This window comes from Alternaria incomplexa, assembly GCF_024043165.1.
Source record: "Alternaria incomplexa strain BMP 0042 chromosome Unknown scaffold_11, whole genome shotgun sequence".
Taxonomy (NCBI): Eukaryota; Fungi; Ascomycota; class Dothideomycetes; order Pleosporales; family Pleosporaceae; genus Alternaria; species Alternaria incomplexa.
The window spans coordinates 176,302-190,601 of NW_026249860.1; the positions used below are offsets into that span (position 1 = coordinate 176,302).

A 14,300-nucleotide genomic window follows, 5' to 3' on the forward strand; every position below is an offset into this window, starting at 1 on the left:
GGTCAACTTCTGGGTGAGGGGTTTGGGTTGGAGATGCGGTGGGAGATGTTGCGGATGTTTCTGTGGATGTTGATCTAGTCTCGATGGAAGTCGGAGAGGTGGTAGTAGTAGCGCTGGCCGTTGTGGGCGGTCGTTCACTACTTGCCGGCGTTTCCGTCGTAGTTGACGGGGCCGGTGGAGGTGGTGGAGGCTCAGAGAAGGTATCTGGACTACGCGATGGCACGATAACCGGACTAGACGGCTCGGCAGTTACGAAGGCTATCGAGGTAAGGAAGGTGATGGATGTAACTAAGGGTGGCGGCTTTGTGTCATCTTGGCGAGCCACTAGAGTCGCAGTAGAGGCTGGCGACGACACGGCGTTTGTTGCGCGGTCTGAAGACTCTGACCAAGAGGCAACGAGAAAGCCTGCAGCGGCGATAGTGGTGGCAATCGGAAGGCGCATGATGAACGAAAGAGATGTGGTGTTGTAGCGAGAGAAGAAAAACATATACCACTTCTATGGCGTCAAGTCTGATCTTGGCCATTGTGTGTTCACGTATTGCATGGTATTGAACAATCACTTTCGATGAAGAAACTGCTGGCGTGATGGAATGCCAAGTATGACAGAGTGAAGCGGTGGCCGTCACAAGATCGCGACACGCTGTCAATTGACAGTGTTAATACTTGGGTGTGTCTACGTTCGGCTGATCGTCGACGGTTACAACTCACCACCACCGCCTAGCAGTGCTGTAGGCTCGTCTAGAACGACTGGACAAACATCTAGCCCCACACCATAGGTCTCGAATGTCATATTTCCATCCTCGTCGACCTCAATCCACCTGCGATTAAGTAAATCGCCATCCTGCGCCCTGTCGAAGAAGTTTTGCGGAGCGAATACAATACTGGAATAAGCCTCCGTATACAAGGTCACAGGTACATCTTCGCTCCTAGTGTAGTGATGCATGCCAAGGTTGAACCAAATGACAAGATCTTCACCTTCGATGGATTCGCCGTCAAAGAACTTGCTGAAGTCTTGCTGCGGCGTGAAGGGAAGATTGATGTTCTGAACGCTGTTGGCAAATGGCTCGTTGTCGTGCTGCCTCGTAACGGCTAGATGTGATTTGGCGAATTCAGAGTTCTTGCGTGACCATGGAGAGTTGAGGGTTGAGAGGTGAATATCGGAACGGCCGGGTACGAGACGATAGCCGCGTTTCTCACCCCAGGCGTTGGTAGCGTTCGGGTTCAATACGACGTACATAGCCTGGTTGTTAGGTGCCCAGTTAAACTGCTGCTCTTCGGCCATGTATGTAATGTTCATCTCCATCTGTTCAAATTCGCCAAGTTCAGGGAACCACGGTTGTGTTTGATTGACAACTACCAACTCCGAAACTTGAAGCGAGTTGGCTGCACCGACGATGTCGAAGTCTGCCTTGTACGTAACAATGTGATCGTGAAGTGAGCCCTGGGTGGCTTGTTGGATTCTCGGTCCGAATTTTGCTTGCGCCGGATAATAGAAGCTAGATTGCAGATACCCAGATGCTCGTACAATGACTTCTAGCGAGCCGTCCATGTGGAAGGAGTAGTCAAACATGTAGTCATAGTTGCCAACTGTAGCAATCGCGCGAACAATCAGTCCAGCGCCTTTGACGCTGCCGAGGTTGCTGAAACCGTATTCGTTGGATGCGCCCGTGCGATGACGTGAGAGCGGGAAGTTCATGTCGGTTTCGAAGATGCAAATTGCGTTCTTGTTGACAGCCGTTTTGTTGTAAGATGGGTAAGTGATGTTCCAGAATGTCGATCCCCATGGGCAATCGAAGCCTTCTACTAAGCTGCCCATCTCAGTACCAAGCTGGTAGTAGGTATCGTGGTATACTGTATTGGCAGCTTTCGGTTGGTTGCCACCTTGTAGTAATTAGCTCTTGTCCAGTAAGAGACAGAAGGAATACTCACCGTATTGAGCAGTTGCCTCTTGCATCGACAACTCGTAAAGAATACGTTCACCTTTGAACTTGATGTCATAGAACATGATGCCAAGCGTCCTCGAGAATGACATGTAAAATGACCAACCCATATACTCAACATACTGGTTCTCTTTGTCAAGCTTGTATCGCTTTCCTCCGATTTCCAGAGTGCTTGGCGCGAGCCGCTCCTCCAGATCCCGCACGCCTAGCTCAGGCTTGTAGTCGACTAGCGCCCAACTCGCGTCGAGAGTCTGGTCGAACTCCATAGCAAGATCGCCTGACTCAAATGCACTCCGTAGGTCTGCGATGGTAGGGTAAAACTTTTCATTTGTCATGAATCCTTTCAGTGAGTAGAGAGAAGGATCAGTGCTGCTACAGTCGATTAGGAGATAGAAGTCTAGCGGTGTCATGTAAGTTGCTGGACCTGGAAAGCGGAACATGATGTTACGAAAAGCGCTAGAGCCATCGAAAGAGATAGGCGTGCCAGTCGTCGAGGAGAGATTGGTTCGTTCGTCGGCCGATCCGAAGTAAACACCTCCTTGGAAGAGAGCTGCTGTAATGTCTGAGATGTTCGACATGATGGATGTGATGAGCGGCTCGGTTGCCGTCGTCCTTGGGCCGTCGAAGTACCTGGCGTTGTATGGCACGGAACCACCGGAGCCGCCGTTGTAGATGTAATCCAGCTTCTCGATCTTGGTTTCTGCAGATACGGGGAGTGGGCCGATCATGTACTCTTGTGAGTCTGGCTCAGCTTTTCCACCTTGGAAGATGATGGCTCGGGCGTATTTGGCGGGCATTGCTGCACCCTCGTCCATGTACTTCAGGACATCGGTCTTATTAGTGTGCAATGCATCAAGCCAGAATCTGGTACCTGTCAGCCGCGTTTTTTTCTCCGAAAGCACCACTTCGAGCATAACGTACACGTAATTGTCCGTAAGCACAGCTTTTGTGGGATCAGTAAGATTGAGCCCGGAGGATGGCGAATGGAGCATTGTCCAGACAGCGAGATTCTCATCCGGTGTCAAAGGAGCCCATGGATTAGTCTTTGGCGCTACTGTGGTGGTAGCAGCCTCAGTCAAGCAAGAGTATGCCGTTCCATTGTCGGTGCGTTTGTCAAAGTAGTCTCGCGCTACTCTTCTGTCATATCCAAGGAAGGGGATGGTGGAAGAGCTCGCTATACCGAGAAGAACGGTCGAGACCAGAGCTGAGCGACGCATATTATTCAACGGTACTAGCAAAGGATGCTGTGAACATTTCCCGGCACTTCTCGTACACTTTATACACCGTCGCGAGCGCTGCGGTCCCAGATAAGGCTTCAGTGACTTGCGACGATGACAACGAGGAAGGATGGTATCTCAGGCTCGAACAACGATAAGAAGAGGAATCAGAGGTAGTAAGGGCCTGTAAGGAACAGTCTCCACACAGCCTGACCACTTCCGGGGAAGGGCGCAGCACGGACATCACCGCGTCTTACAGTCCATATCTTCGTACACTTTGTCTCGAACTTGGCCCTATGTCTGGTATCTGTTGTCATCTTGTTCGTAACCAGCAGAGCACATGTCTTGCTGCTATCCAACATCTTCAAGGTCCTGTTCAGTGTTTTATCAGGTTGAAACATCCGAATCTTGTGGGAAACCGACCGTAACATTGTGAATGCTTCGTATCCGCGACGCATGAGACTATTGCTGTATAGGAAGTCATAGCCTTGATGCGTCGTTAACCCACCTGGCGGAAAGGTGGGGTTACATGCTGGGGTGTATCTTATCGCTGCGAGATAGTGTCTTTGCATGTGCCAAGCCGTCCCCCGCTTCTGTCATTGGGAGCAACGAGGACTGCCAAGATCGGGGCACTAGTACCGCCGAAGGAATGAGTGTTGGTTGAACTATCGGTTAGGTAAAGAGGAGAACTTGTTATGGCACGCCTCGACTTCGGCGTTCGTTCAAAACTCCGAGTGTCTTTCGGCATATCGGGTGCCAGAGATCGGCATAACGTCCCTAGACAGTTAGAAGCGAGGGTTGGCTGTGTTGAGGCGCTATCGCATGGTCAACTGTTGAAGATCTCGCAATATGAAAGATACGGCTGCGGCCTTGACATGACGAAGACCCGAAGGATCCATGGATAGATCGAGATCCGCAATGGGCGGCGCAAGGTGAGCGCTACATGGCCACGAACGAGGCCTCAATTTCCCTACGAGCCAATATGTTGAGACGATTTATATTTCCTAAGGGCGATGTATAGTATTGAACAGCGGTTGTCGAATGCGCAGAGCCCGGATGTCGGGATAATGTGATAGTACTCTCTCGAGAAAGGCGGCTGAATACGGGCTACGCGACGCGACGGGAATCGATCGTGAGGTTAAAGTCGGCCGAAATATTAAGAGTCCGGGATCGGGTTGGAGCTTACGCATAAGCGATAACAGGACCAGAAGATGGCAGTGTGTGGACAAGGTGTTGAGGACGCGCCGCGACGCGAGAAGCTAATCTTGCCAAGACAGAACGGCGATGACGTCATTGGGGTGCGCCCTTTCCCCCAACCTCCTTTGCAATCCTCCAAACCTCAACACGTTTGATGAAGACAAGATCTACGGTCTTCTTGACTGTGAAGAGTTTCAGCGCCACATGTGTATGCCTTGATACTACAAGATCTGAAAATTGATGAAGACGTTAAGATTGTACAGTGCGTCAGGTCTACTATGCTCTTACTGCGGCTTGCAATGAGGAAAACATCGAAATCCGTCGCTGACGGCCCTGTCCACACGAAATGCTGTCCTTGGATCTGGTTGTTGACCTCATCATGGAAATTTGGAGAAGCGGATATCAATGGCGCTGCGGCACAGGTGACGAGGTGAGCAAGAGGATACAGTGTGAAGACGCGGCATTTATGAAGACGCGGCATTTATGAAGACGCGGCATTTATGAAGACGCGGCATTTATGACGACGAACGTTTCGATTGAGTTGTACGCGAAACTAAATGACCTCCTGAAGCATACGTTGTCGTTACGTCTGCGCCTCCATAAGCAACAAGCGCAGTGAATACCCTATGGGTAGGAGTATGAACACTAAGACTCTTCATACAGTTCATAGTGTGATCAAACAGATCGTAGTCCTCGTCGTCCATCTCATATACCTTACATTAAAAGGTTGTGCCTTTACCGTTCTTCTTCTTCTTTAGGTTCTTTGGCTTCTTCGTAGATTTCTGCGCTGATGAGCCTTGCTCAGAGTTCTTTCGTTCAACATTTGCTGCCTGCTTTCGAAAGACCTCGTCCTCATCGAGTTGCTGTTTCAGTTCCTCAAGTCTCCTCGCTTGATACTGTTCCAACTTTATATGAGAGAGACCAGCAAACTGCACTGTGTGAAGGTCTTCCAAAACCGTCATGTCCCAGCCCCAATAGAGCTCTGACATATGTGCCGGACCGGGTATCATGTAGTAGGCGCCCGGATAGTGCAATATTTGCGCAGAACTAGAAGCTTGTATCATTGTGGCACGAATACAGATATCGCCTTCCGTGGTGGGACCCCATTTCGTGCTATCCATTGGCGCCGTCACTGTCTCTTTCAACAGAGCAGCCGCAATCCGAAGACCTTGCCCGTATGTATATGCAGGGCTTTCAAGTGCTAAATTCTGAGAAGTGTTGTAGGCTTGGACCGCTTCGCGCAGTATTTGCCGAACGAGGCCAATTTGTGGGCGAGGCGTCTTGCGGAAAGTTTCTGGTTTGAAGGACAGGGTTTTCCTGGACTCGACGAGCCTGGGGTAAAGATCACCCCAAAAGGATACGCACATGTTGTGCAAGGTCAGCCGGTCAAAGTTGAGATCGATAGCATCCGCCTCTAGCCACGTGCTGAGCCGGTTGAGTACCGCATCTGGCTTATTGTTCTGGGCCTGCCTTTGAAGTGCTTCTATGGCTTCAGTGTGCATCGCCGTAGGGAAGTTCGTTTGACGAAGCATGTGCGTCATGCCTTCTTTGCTGCTAACCAGTGCCTCCCACTTAGACACTTCTGTATCAATCTCTTCGCTATTTTCCACGCGGTGATTGAACCGGTCGTGGAAGCTACCTGTCAATATGCTAGGGTCCACGAGATGTTGCACTCGTTCAGGGCAAGGATTCTGTTCCCTCTCCCCAAATGCCCATTCAAAATGTTTCAAGACCTCTTGGTAGTCCGTTGGTCTTTCCTTGCCAAAGAAAAGTCGTTTGGGATCTTGGCGAAGAATGAGTAATTCCATGTCGGGCCATGCTGGGGGATCTTTGACCAGTAGGCGAGTCGCCGCGTAGAGGTATATCATGGGTCGAATGCAGTCCGTGGTCTGTTCAAGCTGAAGACCATGTTTATGCAGATCGGCGAACATGTTGTACTGGAGCACACCGCAACCTAATGGATGTCGACGTAATAGCGCGTTCTCCTCACGCTTAAATTTGGACAGATGAGGGGGTGAGAATTTTGCTAGACTCTTCTTGAATACATCGTGCTTAAGCTAAAGCTCTAGCGATTGTTGACTCTTGGAAAGACTTCCTGTAAGTTTGGTGAATTGCTCGTGCAATGTAAGATCCCACGTGCGGAGGCGGGCATTGTCAGAGAGGAACTCATTCAATCTGTAGCTGGACGTTGCCACCCACTTGTGCAGCTCTTTCAATGGCGCATCCATAATATTGTCCAGTACATCTTGAATGTCGATATAAGTCTGGGCAGCGAACTGCACCCAGATTGGAATCTCTCTGTATTTAGTCATATGCCGAACACCTCGCGCGATTTCGTCTTCAGCAACGCCGTCAGGAAAGCCTTCAAACTCGGGAGAGAACTGAATATCGGCTTGCCACTGCATCATTTGGCACATCTCGACGACCCGAGGCAGGTGCGGGTGCCAGCTTATCTCTGATTGCTTGAATCGAGCGGGGTCAAGCGTGCAGGGACCTTGCTCGGGAGTAGTGTAGAGATACCATTTGAGCCCTGAAAAGACCGAGAACAAGGCGAAATCGCTCTGGTCCTCAACGTCCTTGCGAAGCAGCTTGATTGGCATCAGACCCGAAAACTCCTCGTACGTAAACCTCTCTTCCAGGGTAGGGGTCCGCTTATAGAACAACAAAGCAGGAAGCGTCCAGACAGGAAATTTATCTTCCGGAAAGCGTTTGGGTCGCTTGATCAGCTTAGCGAATTCATTTTCAGCTAGACGAACGACATCTATTGCTGTATTCGTCAACAGCGAGCAGACGTTGTTCTCCAGCACAGACTCCTTGTAAATAGTCCAAATGTACTCAAGGTATTGACGCATAACGAAAACATCCTCCATAAAGGCATCAATGGCCAAGAAGAATTCGTCTTCAACCTCCACATCATCGAAGTCGATGTCTACGGGTGTGAGATTGTTGAAAGGCTCACCGCTGATGTTTTCGGCTTCGTCGGTTTCAGAACCGAAAAACGAAGCAAGCTTCTCGCTGAGTGACGGTGCGGTAGTTGCCTGGGGTTCAGGTGCAGTAGGTTGGACTATTGGCCGCAGCACGTCTCGAACCTTGCCCAGCACCTTCTCGGTGAAATGGGTATGTGTGCTGTCTCCAAATTGACTTTGCCTACATTTCGCGCCGAATAACTTGACGTATCGGGTTTCTCTGCGGCGCAGTCTGATAGCTCGGGAGATTGTGGCTAATACATCTTGCGGAATCGTGGGTTGGGGTTTGTGCGCCGCGATGGCCTCAGCCATGGGAATGAACTCAGACGTCTTGATGAGATATTCGGCTTTCTTTCCGTTACAAGATTCCACGCTTGGTGATGCGGTGCTGGCGGCATATCCGCAGTTCAAAGCGGTCTGGCGAAGCCATGCCGCTACGTTCCGGGTGTCTTCCGTATACCGCTTAACCCGGGATCTAAAGGTAGGCGGAGAGGGTGGCCTCGGAGCCGACTCCATAATGGAACAAAGTCCTGTATGACAAGTAACACGTTGAAATAATGGTGAAGCACAGGGAGGTAGCAGCTGTCTAGCGATCGCGCGGGGATAGACGACACCTGGGCAGAATCACAAAGCGGCGTGGTTGATCTAAGCTGCTAACATACTAGCCCGAGATACTCGACGCGCACGCGTCTTCGCGGTCACACTGAAGCTATCTTTCGCTCTCATCCTTGCCAGTTTCGCACCGCAACTTTTGTCGCGTGAAGTTCTTAATCGACATTCGATCACGCTCGTACTGCTAATCTACTTAGGTACGCTGGCTAGGAATTCTTTCATCATGCTTTCCGCCCAGCGCCTCCAATGAGCGACTCGGACCGTTGGACCGCGTTCTCCATCTCTTTCGCCTTTTGCGCGCGGACCGCTGCGTTTATGTCGCCCTGAGAAGACGTGCAGGGCTCGTTAGCTGGAAGCCGCCGGGCAGCTTCGTGACGAGCTGCAGGCTGATTGTTGGCCGGCGCTGGACGAGCATCACCGTCATCATCAGACTCACTCCCGACCAAAGTTTCAGCTTCAGAATCATACTCGACTTCTTCGTGAGCGGGTCGTGCATGAGGTACACCTGTGGCCTTGGAAGCCTGAGCTTCGCGAGCAGTTGAAGCAGCATGAGCGGTCATGTTGAGAGGTATCGTAGCGCTTTGGTGCGATAAGTGCCCAGGTTGCACTCATACTGGAGGCCCAGACGCAGCAATTATATGTCCAAGATTTTGATTTGACCAACACAGAGCATCAGCCAGATGACGAACGACGAACAACGAAACGAAAGCGATATCCAAACGTAATACATACCTGCTACGATAGCACCCACACCACGATCGGCCGCGCCGAATGGAGACGCCATAGCGTATACCTTAGCTAGTATCGTGTGGCCACCGGTCTCTATACAACACACTGCATGATGTAATTACACATACGTGTAGGGCTGGGGCGCCTTCATTCGCCTCTAGCTCAAGTTCACTTAGCTTACGGCGCATGCATTCATCTCTTCCTGGCCGACGATGCATTTGCAGCTCCTTACAGGCTAAAACAAGATCTCCACCAAGCGGAACAACGCGAAATCAAAGTTACACGGATCGTCTATTCCCGGAGCTTGAGATACCAACGGGCCTTTCCTCGCCCCCACCCACGTTGTGCAGCCAGCAGCCACTCAACAATGACTGCATCAATTCCACCAACCTCCAGCACGATGCTTCGCCAAGTTCAGCATTTGCTCGGCTTTCTCCACTGGCATAGGAGCAAAGTCAGCGTATGCTTCACATGGATACGTGGAGGTTACTTACCTTTCTTCTCACATTCCTCGAACTTCTTCTTCGCTTCCTCGTACTTTTCCTTTGCCTTCTCAAACTCGGTTTGGGCCTCAACATGTGATCGCGTCGCCTGTTCGACTGAGCCCGGCACGTCGTAGTATGGAGTGTCAAAGCCAGAATCCCACACTGGATACCCTCCTAGACCACCCATACCACCATGGCCGCCAAAACCTCCTAGATCGAAAGCTGGCCATTGGTATCCCCGCATGCCATGTCGTTTATGCCGTTTGAAAGGAGCAATTTCATACATCGCTTCGATGCTATCGCGACTGGTAGAAACGATACCTGTCGCAAAACTAAGCGACAAGTAAGGGTATAATGATGTGCGGAATTTTGTGAGAAGATGACGGATGAGCATGAGCTGATCTTATACCATAGACAGAGCACGCCTGAGGCAGACAGAATGGTCCACGTGTGCCAAAAGCAGGATCTCACAATTCGGGAGTTGAGTTGGCTCCAGGGTCACCAGTGCCACTCAAACGTTTCGCATCGTGAGTCTTGACCTAGGGCGACGATAGACTGCGTAGGGTCTACCAATAAGGAGCATTGTGTTGTCATTGCGGGAGCGGTCTATCATCGGAAGCTATTCTTCATTCACCCAAGCTTCTGGGCGGAGGCAAAAGCTCAGCCACGTCTTTTTGTCTAGCCGACCGCTAACAAAGTTGAGCAAACAACGCGACCGCGTCGATCGCACAAAAACGAACGCGCTCCTCGACAGACGACTGTACCGAGGTGCAGTGAGGCATCAGGGTTTGTGTAGCGCCTGGAAAGACTCGAAGTCATATGCTGAATACAAGACGTAATGTGGCCGGCTTTCACCACTCCTTGTATCGGCTGCGACCTTCCTCATTGCTGGCAGAGATAGAGCAAACCCGAAATTGACGCGCGCAAACGTTATCGGGATATCCGATCGGTCGTTACCCAAGACGTGGGGTATCATAACGAAAACCATTGTACGCCCCGTTCGTCTGTCTTACGTAGCCGAGGGTTTCACGATGAGAATCTAAGCGATCTGCATGCTACCAAAGAGGGGCTGGTGTTTGGCATACGGAGGAATTGTCCGCTATTTGTGATCTCAAATGCCACCAGAGCATCGCCGATATTCCATGTTGCCGCTTCATTCATCATATCGTTCTTTTGCGAATCATCAATGTCGGCCTCTCACCAACGAACGCCAAGTTACTCCCAGTTACCTCACAGGCATTTTTTGCCACCTGGTTTGACCGTTGTTCAGTCGGCTGGCTACCACGGGCCGATTCCCCGACATTCCTACCTGCATGGAACCATCGTAGCTTGTACGACCAATGTACGGCCATCCCGGATGTGTTATACTATTCAGCACTCCGCGATTGTCTTGGCGATTGCTGTCTTTACTGCTGAGCTCATGACTTATACGTCAATCACCGCTTTCTAGGCATGTCGTGGCTATCTGCAACCGCATAGCATATACCTGGCTTGCCACTCCCTAGGACATCGCAGCCTATACGTAATACAGGACATCAAATGAAGGTATGTCGATACATGCTGTTATGTAAGCTCCTGGTGCACGCCCTCACTGGTCAATACAGAGCGTTCGAGGGGTAGCTAACTTTACTCAGATCTGTGATACCGAAATCTGACCGGCGGTTGGTCCCGAGTTTTCACATGTACTCCATGCTAAACTCGGCTAGGTATTGAAGAAACTCATTCTACCACTGCAACGCTTAGTGGTAGCCCAATATTGATCGCGAAATTGCACAATCAAGTATACAACGCATACACTCCTCCCAACCAACACACGCCTTATTCATCTCCATACAACTATTGTTGACCTCATCATGGGACGCCTCATATCATACTATCGCTGCATTGGTCCGCGCCGCCTCCGTGGATTGTCTCGCGCATCTTCTCCCTCTCTTCTTGCCACTGCTTTCTCCTTGTCCGCATGTCCTCCATCATCGCTCGCATGTCGTTGTGAAGGATGTCGCTCATATACATCCAATCGTAGGGATTGTGCATCGGCGCTCGCGAAGATGGGCTTCGCGCATATCGCTGCTGGTAAGGTTGAGGATCAAGCGGAAGATAGTAGGGCGATGCGCTGGATCTTTGGTAGGAAGACATGACTGCTATGTAGCGGACTTCTCGCGATGAACGATGAATGGGGATTTAGTAACGATGTTGCTAACAGGCTACAGATAAAGAGTGTTGTGTTGCTACAGCAAGTACCCACGTAGATGATAACGCGTCGTCATGGAAAGCGACAAACAAATGAGCGAACGGCTACGCCAGCGAGAAGACAACCAGAAACTCTACCCAGATCCTTGGAAATTCGAAAATCACGAGCCAGATGCGTCACCTCAACGCTAAGACCTGTAACAGAACTTGTACAGCCGCTGGAGTCTTTCCCTGAATGCTGTCATATCCTGCTCCATCCTTCTACTCTCAACAAAGGCATCGGCCCACATTTCAAACAGGAGGTCGCGTTCCATGGGAGGAGTCATGTCCCTACCCAATGAACGTGGCAGTGCAAACGGCATTCGTTCGTCCTGTCTTCCATTGGGACGACGCATGATCGGCACAGACCGATGAGGAAACAAGTCGCGGGGCATGCCTTCAACACCCCGACTGTATCCGCCTGGCACGACGCCTCTTGGGTAGTGTTCTTCGGGGAAGCCGCCAATTGGACGATGAAAGCGACGATATCGTCGGAGTGCTGCTTGAATTCCCCTATCAAAGTGCCATACAGGGAGAGCTTGCGGCACATTTGCAAAAGGCATAGGAGCCGGATTTGCAGCATTTTGAAAGTTGATCCTTGGAGGTGGAGCTACAGGAACCGAGTTTTGCTGGAGCGGAGGTGGTGGACGTTGCGGTGGCTGAACAGCGGCACGGTAGTTTACTCGGATATGCGATGGCGGCTCGTTTCCGTTGTTAGGCAGATATGGGATCTCATCGCGCTGCTCTTGCCCATATTCGCCTAGGTCGGACCGTGAGTCTTCGAAAGCGTCATGGTTTATATGCTCGCCTTCGTCATTGTTCAGGTCCAAGGCTAACATCGCATGGTAGGTCGCCAAATAATCGGCGATGGCGTCTTGACTGAACCCTTGGAACTCATCATCACCTTGGGAAGCGGTGTCATCCTCCGCAAACGGTGCTGGAGGGTGTTGCTCTTCAGGCTTCTTCATGTTTTTGCGAGGGCTCATCGTGCTCAAGACCTTGGAGGTATCAACGATTGGGAGAGTAAGTGATGAATTGTCAACGGGATGAGCGTTGTAGATCTCGGATCAGCTGTACTTATGTTCAAAGGTTTCGTGGTCATTACCGCGTTTGGCTGACAGCTGATCGAGTGACGGACGAACGCCGAAACGATTGGGTTTGGTTTATAAGCAATAGGAGATCAATCGCGGATGGGTGTTGCTGTTGCAAACACGCGGAGGCCGTTCGTTGGGACTTGCGCAGGCAATCGAAGGGATGACAGGTAAGTGACTGCTTAATCATCTAGCTGTATCGATACCATGAAACTGCCAAGTACCTAGGTAGCTTTCGAGTAGTACGGCACATTTCGCGACCCCATTCACACCCACGACGAAGGGCTATATGTACGCGCCACAGAAACAAATACGCTGCTTCACTCGATAACATAGCAAGAATGAATGTCTCATTTTAGAGGTGCCATACGCTTGATTCTCTATGAAGACTTCATGAGCATCTTATACGAAATAAAAGGCTTGCTGACGTGTGTTCCTCTGGCACTCTTCATCCAAAGCATCCTGCGCATTGCTGAATCTGTGTAGCAACACCGCATTGCTTGTCTCGAGCTCATCGATACGGGCATAAAGTGTATTGATCACCTCCGCGACGGGGCCGGACACGGACTGCAGCTGCGGACTAGCCCTAGTGCTGTACTGGTAGTTCATCAGGTTGGTAAATACTTCAAGGGTGCCAGGGCCAGTATATATAATGTCCAGCACGTCGGATTGACTTTGGATGAGAGTGGGAGGTGGGAAAGATGTATTGATGGGCTGGTGATATTGCGCGGGCATGGGTAGCTCTCGACGAACTGGTGAAGTCCAGCGAGGCGGGCTTTGCTGCTCTTCCGCGTCTAGATTATCTGAATGGAATCCTTCGTCAAGTTGGTTACGTACTTCCGCTTGGTTCATGGCGGCGTCTTCGTCGAGGATGAAGTCCTCTCGGTTATGCTCTGAGGTCATAGCTGTCGTGATTTAAGCTCAGTCACAGTAAATGCGGAATCAGGATCTGCTATAGGCAATAAACCCCATTCGTATGATCAGAAGCTACTTATACGAAATAACATGAGCGAATGGGTCAATTACAGTTAGCGTTGGCATGCCAGGCACCTATCTTCATGTTACCGAGCAAAAACGAATGGAGCCCAGCGTCCGGGTGACTATAACAGGTATCGATGCAACCATGTCATGGCTGGCACCAATCATTCCGTGTACTGCCAAAGTACAAACAGAAGTGACTAGATAGCTTCGTTAAGCTACTTTTCCTCGCTCGTATCTACATCGATCAAACGTCAGACCTCCTGCTCTTTCCATTTCAGCAAACTCGCCCCTTGAAGCTTCTCATCTATTTCGCTCTGCACAAAACCGACGATCCGTTTCATTTCCCTCAGATCGCTGCCTAACTGAGGCCAATGCTCTTGCACTACCCGAGTCCCCGCTATAGTCCTTATAGTTGTTTCCAAGTCTGCCATCTTGTTCCGCCAACACCAGAGTTTGTTATGGGTTACAGCGAAGGTCAGCTCTGTGTCTGCTGGTTGTTCGTTCTTTAGTTCGCCTAGCAATTTTCGAAACGTAGAGGAGGACATGACTTGTGATGGACGTGTTACGAGGGTATTCTTGTTTGTAGTCGACACGCTATAATGCTACACACGAACCTGTATAAGTATTTCAATACAGTGAGTTTGCCACGCCCCAACAATCACAAACATGGAACGAACCAGAACAGTCCGGAAAGCCCGGAAGATGAGATGTCAGCTGGGTCTATCTGAAGGACTGAACTTTTGCCAACATTAACGCCACATAGGCGAATCTCTACCGTCTGTCCGATCTTCGGTTGATCTTTTCCCTATCATTAATGGCCTTCCTCAGGTCCGCCAACCAGATACTCATTCGC

At 50.6% G+C, this 14,300-nt stretch overlaps 4 protein-coding genes across 4 annotated transcripts; all 4 read right to left on the minus strand.

The window, feature by feature from the left end:
- Window positions 1-697: 697 nt before the first annotated feature.
- Window positions 698-3,157, minus strand: J4E90_007472 (uncharacterized protein; the record flags this gene model as incomplete). Its single annotated transcript, XM_051437008.1, has 3 exons — window positions 698-1,881; window positions 1,930-2,804; window positions 2,862-3,157. 3 exons carry the CDS (start codon window positions 3,155-3,157, stop codon window positions 698-700), a joined length of 2,355 nt encoding a protein of 784 aa, XP_051288754.1.
- A 1,916-nt stretch (window positions 3,158-5,073) lies between these two features.
- On the minus strand, window positions 5,074-6,222 carry J4E90_007473 (uncharacterized protein; the record flags this gene model as incomplete). Its single annotated transcript, XM_051437009.1, has 1 exon — window positions 5,074-6,222. The coding sequence occupies one exon, from the start codon at window positions 6,220-6,222 to the stop codon at window positions 5,074-5,076; it is 1,149 nt and encodes a 382-aa protein (XP_051288755.1).
- Window positions 6,223-6,411: 189 nt separating this feature from the next.
- Window positions 6,412-7,836, minus strand: J4E90_007474 (uncharacterized protein; the record flags this gene model as incomplete). The annotated part of the gene is made up of 1 exon (XM_051437010.1): window positions 6,412-7,836. One exon carries the CDS (start codon window positions 7,834-7,836, stop codon window positions 6,412-6,414), a length of 1,425 nt encoding a protein of 474 aa, XP_051288756.1.
- Window positions 7,837-11,524: 3,688 nt separating this feature from the next.
- J4E90_007475 (uncharacterized protein) lies at window positions 11,525-13,369 on the minus strand (the record flags this gene model as incomplete). The annotated part of the gene is made up of 2 exons (XM_051437011.1): window positions 11,525-12,436; window positions 12,875-13,369. 2 exons carry the CDS (start codon window positions 13,367-13,369, stop codon window positions 11,525-11,527), a joined length of 1,407 nt encoding a protein of 468 aa, XP_051288757.1.
- Between the last annotated feature and the right edge of the window lie 931 nt (window positions 13,370-14,300).